Raw genomic sequence first — 8,714 nt, 5'->3', positions numbered from 1 at the left:
TTGAACGAAGATAACCAAAGAAAGGTTACTAGTGGGGTTTCATGTAACAAAAAAATATTCTTATAAATCATGGTTTGATATTATCAATAAATATGCTATCGTTTTTTTTTTTTCATCTTATAATCAATGTTAACAAATATAGGGTTTAGAATGGGGTGTAAGTTAGTTATACAACTCGGGATACGGTGTGTCAGGATAAGAAACCCCTCCGGCCTCCGGCCGTCGGGATTTCTTATCCAGACACACCTATCCCTCGGTGTATAACTATTACTTAAACTGGTTGCACTCGTTTGATCATTCTAGTATAAAAGGTATTGTGAACATATTTAATTCATGAATAGATACTGAAACACAATTCAATTCTAAATTAAATCGCTGTGATCCGTCCATTCGTTTTTCAAATCCACAGAACAGCTGCATTTAACAGGTCGGGCACATTTCCTTATACGGACATGAATTATTTAGCATACTTATGCATGTATTAGTGTTTGTTAACAAATAAATCTTTTTTATTTTATTTTTGCGATGCATGATGGACTACTTGTCTTTAACTGACACACTACTTCATTTTTCACTTATTGCCAGAAAAGAATTTTTTTCTTACTTTTTTTTTCTCCATTACTTGTTGAAATTATCTCTAAATATACTCATTCTTTCGAAAGAAACTTTTTGCTGTGAGTATATAAATATATTCAAAACAAATTCCTATAAACTTTCATGCAAAAACTTTTATTTTATGAATGGACATGTGTAAAGATTGTAATTATATGTACATCCCCATTGAGAGGCCCCTGACATACGTATTTGCGTGAAGTCTTTGTTATCGACAGCCAGTGATACACACGATAACATTTAATTACCATGTGTCCATGTCCACGCTGTTATGAAATTCATTCTATATTCTATATTTGAGCACGATCTATTGTGACAATATAAAACAAAATTTGGTGAACAATGCGTGCCTATGTCTACACTGTTATGAAATTCATTCTAATTGATAAAGGAAAATATTTGCTTTTTAGTATAAACTGGGACTTTAGTTTTGACGATGCCATTGTAGAAGCTTACAGTTGTGACGTACATTCATTTTATCCAAGGTGAGAAAAACTACCAATCGCAAATTCATACTTAAATATGAATAAAGATAAATATTTTAAACTGTTTTCTTACAAAATAAAAAAAAAAATAAATAAATAAATACGGCCATTAACAACAGTATACAATCCAATGGAGTGAAGACCAAAGTCCAATCAGAAGGTTAAAACGAAAAGTTTGAAAACAAAACCGTATACAGAAATCTTCAGAAAAACGTCAGTTATACAGGTTAAGCTTCCGCTTAAAGAATACTTGGTTAAGGTCCATGTTAACTTTATCAATTACAATGCACTCGTTCTATTTGAACATAATCCGGTGACTTGGAGTACTAGTAAATAAGACCAAATACCACAAATATCGGTTTATAACTTTTGTTCGGAGCGGATATCTAAGAAAGCCGCCTAAAACATAAGTAGATTTTCTGATTTGCCAAACTGCAAAATATTATTTCATTGAAAATCTCAAAAATAGATGGAACAATTATTTCAGAGGAATTTTAAAATCAATAAGCTATTTACCTGAAGTTGTTACTTCTAGAGCCGGCGGGACCTAGTTTTACATTAGAACATACAGAAATTATACAGAAAAACCGAGTCTTCCAAAAAAGCTATCTTTAAGGAACAGTTGACTTGATTTGTATTTTCTGTAGTGTATTTGGAAATGTTTTTAGATTTTTTTTGACACAAACGTCAAAGCTTTAAGTTTAGTAACATCATTCGTTGTCGTTTTTAAAGGCAGTGCTTTAATGCCTTTCTAGTTGCCGTGTTAATATTTCTTTCCGCGATATCCAACTTATCTACGTGGGGGGTCATTTAGCTCCAAGTAGATCCGGAAAATGTTGATTCTCTCCTCTTCTTATTGTGGTATAAAATGTTTTTTGTCTCATTTCATTTACATTGGGAAATAGAGAAACGATCATTGTGTTTTGTTAGTTTTAAAAACTTTTGATATATTTGTATTTTACATTATAAGCAGTCAACCGATTGACAAACTAGAATTATTTGAATTCCTTGTGGAAAGAGGACGGGTTAATTTCGAGTGTTATCTGCACTCTAGATGTTTATAAATCATTTCAGTCGTTGATATAATAATTAAAGGTCGACTGAACATGAATTATATTATACAATTTAAAGCGCATTTCTGTTTATGCACGCGAACCCGTCTAACGTTATTGTTATTTCGCAGTTATATAAAGTAGCAAATTATCGTTCCTGAATAGGTGGCGCCGTGGTAGCCGATCCTGTACTTCAACTTCCGGTTTCTGCACTGTGCAACTATTACAGTTGCATTTTTAATTAACGATGCCAAGTACTTGTTGTTGTGTACCTGGATGTCATTTAAGAGGAGGACATGCATTTCCAAATGACTTAAAAAGAAGGAAAAGTTGGATCAACGCCATGGCCCATACGCAGATTGGACGAGAACACGATGAAATCGTGGAGTCCATCTCAATCAGCTGTTGTTTGCAAAGCACATTTTACTGAAAAAGACTACGTGCAGGAAACTGTTCATGGTAAAACTCTATTTTCTTTTTAAAATATATAGTTATAAATGTAATCGCCATGCGAATAAACCAAAGTCAGTTTACAACCGCAATTATCGTTTTAGAATAAAAGGGGGTGGTTAATTCAAGACGTCATAATTTTTTGGATTACGATTGAATGTGATCTGTTTGAGATTTTTTGGTGCTTGCTACAATTATAATGATTTCTTACAAGAGGTATATCATACTGAGAATTATTTTAGCAGTAATTATGCTTATGTAGTAATGACAGGAATGCATAAGCTTTGCCTCATAGACTTTCTTGAAAAATATCAATGACAATGTTAACAGGAACAAAACAATGACATGCTCTCATCTATATTATAGTTATTTAGGTACAAACAATGTATGTTTGTTGCATACGTCTCTCATTGTTTGTCCTTTGGATTTACATAACATACATTTTGATGTACATTGAATCATGCTAAAATAGTTTTATCCAGATTGTAATGAATAAATCTAGTTAATATTTTGCCAGGTTACGAGTACAAAGGAATTATAGTTATCTCGTACCATTGTAACTCATACCAATGTCAACTCGTACCACTAAACAAGTCTGTAAAATGTATATAATTTGAAATTACAATAACCAATTTGTAGCTAATTTTCCTTGTCTAATTGGATAGAGAAAACCGTGGCAGATTGGCTTTGTTGTCTCCCTTGAATAGACTCTTTTTTAAACTTTTACTGACAACTATTTGATTTAATTTTTAATCATTCCAAATCAGTAACATTGAATAGATTTGGGTATTTTTCTATTGTTTCTAAAAGGAATTTTATTTAATGAAAGAATTTATTGATTGTGTTTTAAAGGTTTAAAATTGTTTATGACCAACAGTTAGAAAGTATGAAATTTATTTTTATACAATATTCAGCACATTTCAGCAGAATATGTATGACCATGCTTATATGATTATACAAGTTGATTAGTTAAAGATAAAAAAAAACAAGTTGATTAGTTAATAATCAACCAATAATCACACAATCAAAGGAATTTAATATATTTATTAGCATGGTAATTAAGAAATTACATTTGTATTTTTGTCTAAGTTTTCATTAAAATCTGGTATAAATTTCAAAGATATTTTAATTTTTTGTATAAAGCTTAAAAAAATAATAATCATAAAACATTCATATTTTTGTCTAAGTTTTCATTAAAATCTAGTATAAAATTCAAGTAATTCAACTTTTTTTATTTAGTTTACCAAAAAAAAAATCATAAAACTTTCGTATTTTTGAATATATTTTTAATGGTACGAGTTTGCAGTGGTACGAGTTCTGATTGGTACGACTTCCCAGTGGTACGAGTTTACGTTGGTACGAGTTTACGTGGTACGAGTTTACAATGGTACGAGTTAACTTGCTTCTGTACAAAGTATGCATTGCTAATGGAAGTTCATTTAATTATCAAAAAACAAATGTTTTATAACCTTTTTCAGGGCACAAACCCACCATACAGAGACTTAAGTCTACTGCCAATCCCAGCCTATTTTCCTGGACCAAGCAAGAGACTGAATCGTCCCCAAAAAGAAAAATCAGGGCAGTTTTCTGTGAAAACAAAAGAACTAAACTTGATGAATATTGTAGTAGAAATCTAGAGGAACGTTTTGATTGTAAAGTTGGTTTTCCTGAAGAAGTAATTCATTCTGCAGACAGGATTTATGACTGTCCACCACCAACTGCCGAGCTAATGTTGAGCTTCACAGATGGAATTACGCAAACACCATCAATGCCTATATTTTCAGCAGAGAATTTTGAAATGAAGACACGTGACACAGCCATGCATTTTTATACCGGTTTAGAGTTGTATACTAAATTTTTATTTGTTTTGACCACACTTGGTCCAACAGCACATTGTTTGAGATACACATATTTTCAAATTGATAGGGTGTCATTTGAAAATCAGTTTTTTTATGACTTTGATGAAATTGATGCATTATACAACCAACTTTGAACTGTCTAGATTCTAGATTGAAACTAGTGTTAAGAATATTGTGTAAACATGGATTGTTTTTATGTCTAAACAGTGGCGTGAGGCTAACACTTGGCCATTTAGTGGTTTAGTCAGGTATTTTTCGCCATCCAACTTAGAATTAAAGTTTCCTACAACTTGGATTATTATTGACAGCACAGAATATCCCGTGATAAAACCTAAAGCTCCTAGAGCTCAGGCAACCTTTTCATCATATAAAAACAGAAACACTGAAAATACTTGTATGTTCGACACCTGGTGGTTTAGTCAACTATGTCTCTAATGCATATGTTGGTTGTACCAGTGACTGTGAAATAGTTGAAAGATGTAGAATAGTTCAATTATGTGATCCAGGTGACAGTGTGATGGCAGACAAAGGTTTAAATGTGCAAGATTTGTTTGCTCACTTTTTTCAAAAAAAGAAACAGAATTAGTTCCAAAACTCTTATACGGGATAGAAAAGTCTCCAATTAACACGTGCACATAGAGCTAAACATTGGACTTTGCAAAACATACAAAATTCTAATAAATCCTATGAATGGAACTGAAACAAAACTTTCATCTGAAATAACATTTAGTTGTTTTATGTTGTGTAATTTTAGAACTTGTATTGTGCCAATGGATGCATAAATAAAAGTGACGCAATGAAGTTTGTTCTGATATATATATATAAATATTATTTACAATTACATGCACATGTAAATTGTAATGCATATAAAAATAAGGAGATGTGGTATGATATTCAGTGAGTTTATCGAACCAAAGTGCATAAGAAATGGGTTAAGTAGTTACAGGTGTTACTGTCACCATACAATCTCCAACAATTAGAAAAACTTGTACCGTGTAAAAAATTTCAGAGATCTTACAACTAAGTTTTGTTGTCTCACCTTGACTTTGGTGAATTGTTTATATCTGTTGATGTAAATATAAAAAAGAAGATGTGGTATGATTGCCAATGAGACAACTCTCCACAAGAGACCAAATGACACAGAAATTAACAGCTATAGGTCTCAGTACGGCCTTCAACAATGAGCAAAGCACATACCGCACAGTGAGCTATAAAAGGCCCCGAAATGACAATGTAAAACAATTCAAACAAGAAAACTAACGGCCTAATTTATGTACAAAAAATGAACGAATAACAAATATGCAACACATAAACAAACGACAACCACTGAATTACAGGCTCCTGACTTGGGACAGGCACATACATGTACATACAGAATGTGGCGGGGTTAAACATGTTCACGGGATCCCAACCCACCCCCTAACCTGGGACAGTGGTGTAACAGTACAATATAAGAGCGAACTATAAAAATCAGTTGAAAGAGGCTTAACTCATCAGATGGATAAATACAAATACAAGTGGACGTGGCCGGGTAGTTGTACATCCAAACAACAAAAAGACACTAAGTACAGATCTGAGAGTACTCGCATTTACTGACAGCTAGTTCAAAGCCACAAACAACTGATAAAAAAATCTTGCATCTAAGACTAAATTATCAATCCGTAAGCTCCCTTTAGAATTTTATAAATTTTAGATTTTACATTTCTGAGTTATGGGGTTTTATTCATTAAAAAGGGGGGGATTTTCCAGTTTTTGGACAACAACTCAAAAATGCTTTAAGCAGTTCGCATGAAACTTTGGTGAATTATTTATAGCTATTGATGCAATCTCCCTATTGATTTTCATAAATTTCAAATATGACATTGAGAAGAAATTGAACTTTTTTTGTTTATAGTCTGGCAACAGATTTATTAAGTATTGCGCAACAGCACAGTGTATTGCACAACAGCAAGAAATCTTTAATTGAATATAAATTCAATTCATATAACCGATTTCAAGTTCTTTGACTACATTTATTCAGAAACTATAATATGTCAAATATTTAATTACAATCCAAATTCAGACCTGTATCAAGCTTGAATATTGTGTCCATTTTTGCCCCAACTGTTCAGGGTTGAACCTCTGTGGGTGTATCCAGCTGCGCTCAGCGAATCAGTTTATTACTTAATTAAGAACTCCTTTTTGTCGAGCCATAGGGATAGTGATCCGGCGGCGGCGTTAGCTAACTTCTTAAAAGCTTTATATTTTAGAAGGTGGAAGGTCTGGATGCTTCATACTTTGTATATGGATGCCTCATGTTACGAAGTTTCCGTCAGTCACATGTCCAATGTCCTTGACCTCATTTTCATGGTTCAGTGACTACTTGAAAAAAAAGTGTGCATACCTTGCAAGGTCCTCATGCCCGTCAGACAGTTTTCACTTGACCTCGACCTCATTTCATGGATCAGTGAACAAGGTTAAGTTTTGGTGGTCAAGTCCATATCTCAGATACTATAAGCAATATGTCTAGTATATTCGGTGTATGGAAGGACTGTAAGGTGTACATGTCCAACTGGCAGGTGTCATCTGATCTTGACCTCATTTTCATGGTTCAGTGGTTATAGTTAAGTTTTTGTGTTTTGGTCTGTTTACTTATACTGTATGCAATAGGTCTACTATATTTGGTGTATGGAATGATTGTAAGGTGTACATGTCTAGCTGGCAGGTGTCATCTGACCTTGACCTCATTTTCACGGTTCGGTGATCAAAGTTAAGTTTTTGAGTTTTGTCTTTTTTTCTAATACTATATGCAATAGTTCAACTATATTTGGTGTATGGAAATATTTTATGATCTATATGTCAGTCACGCAGGTTTTTTTTTACCTTGACCTCATTTTCAAGGTTCATTGCTCAGTTTAAAGTTTTTGTGTTTTGGTCTGTCTTTCTTAAACTATAAGCAATAGGTCAACTATATTTGTTGTTTGGAAGAATTGTTAGCTGTACATGCCTGCCTAGCATGGTTCATCTGACCTTGACCTCATTTTCTTGGTTCATTGGTCAATGTTTAGTTTACTTGGTTAATGTTAAGTTTATGTGACAGTTGTAATAAAGCTTTATATTTAGGACTATCAACATAATATCAATGATTAGTAAAGAAGGCGAGACATTTCAGCTTGTGCACTCTTGTTTCATTCATAAATTACTTTATACTTGGAAATATAATTTTGCTTGGAGTTATAGTTTCTAAAAAAAGTATTGTCATTGAACGAGTTGACATGTTGCAATGTACATTTATTCTACATAGTTCTATGGTACCAAATCAAAAGTTTATATTAAAGAAAGAAGTCAAAGGTTTCCCATCATAGTTTAGTTACATACATTTTTTTTGTACCTGAGGTCGTTGAATATAGATCATTATATAAATAAAGAGATGTGTTATGATTGCCAATGAAACAACTATCATCCATACATTGTACTTACCAGTAACAAACCACATTTGCAAAGTTGAATAAAATACAGTTGATAACATTTACTTATTACTTAAAAGAAAATGCCAAACTATTTTAAACAGTATTTGACTATAAACATAGATAAAAAAGGTACAAACTGGACATAATGCACTAGTTCATAAACAAGTGAGAACAATCGCCTTCATATAGTGCTCAGAATATGACATTCATAAAACTTGTTCAATATCATTAGAGAACTCTAAATCTTAAATACTGAAAGCCACCTCTGATAAGTACAATGTACTATGCAAGATAATGATATAACTGGACTAAAAATACACACAACCTGTAATTAACTGCCTTTACAGCGCTTTCGCGCTTTGATTCTTTATTACTATTAAAATGAATTCAGTTTCTGGCATATCAAGAAAACATTAGATCGAGAATGGTTATAATATCTTTTGTATTTATTTTTTTTGTAAAAAGATATATCCCTGCAAATCAGCATATTACCTTGAACTTAACTTGTAATCCTATTGGGATATGTTGTCGACATGTCTTCCTGTCTTTAAAAAGAGATGCCTTAATAGAAGTTGTTAATTTTAGTTGATGTGGCAATATATAGAAAACAATTAATGTCAAATATTCACATATACAAATCCTTGAGTATAAGAAGTCGTTAAAGTGCATAAGTGTTCATAAATAACTAGTATATATATTTGTTTAGGGGCCAGCTGAAGGACGCCTCCGGGTGCGGGAATTTCTCGCTGCATTGAAGACCTGTTGGTGGCCTTCTGCTGTTGTCTGTTCTGTGGTCGGGTTGTTGTC

The 8,714-nt window shown here is 32.7% G+C and overlaps 1 protein-coding gene across 1 annotated transcript; it reads left to right on the top strand.

The window, feature by feature from the left end:
- The first annotated feature begins 1,833 nt into the window (after positions 1-1,833).
- On the top strand, positions 1,834-5,336 carry LOC127708250 (uncharacterized). The gene is made up of 2 exons (XM_052213093.1): positions 1,834-2,608; positions 4,078-5,336. The coding sequence occupies exons 1-2, from the start codon at positions 2,524-2,526 to the stop codon at positions 4,590-4,592; spliced, it is 600 nt and encodes a 199-aa protein (XP_052069053.1). The 5' UTR covers positions 1,834-2,523; the 3' UTR covers positions 4,593-5,336.
- Positions 5,337-8,714: the final 3,378 nt, after the last annotated feature.

This window comes from Mytilus californianus, unplaced genomic scaffold (genome assembly GCF_021869535.1).
Source record: "Mytilus californianus isolate M0D057914Y unplaced genomic scaffold, xbMytCali1.0.p SCAF_7, whole genome shotgun sequence".
Classification (NCBI taxonomy): domain Eukaryota; kingdom Metazoa; phylum Mollusca; class Bivalvia; order Mytilida; family Mytilidae; genus Mytilus; species Mytilus californianus.
Note: the sequence above shows the minus strand (reverse complement) of the source record. Positions and strands in the feature narration are given on the sequence as shown.

Bases quoted from the DNA above. Each gene is read 5' to 3' on its own strand.
- LOC127708250 (XM_052213093.1), top strand. From the start codon at position 2,524: ATGAAATCGTGGAGTCCATCTCAATCAGCTGTTGTTTGCAAAGCACAT. The intron at 2,609-4,077 runs GTAAAACTCTAT...AACCTTTTTCAG, and splicing joins CGTGCAGGAAACTGTTCATG to GGCACAAACCCACCATACAG.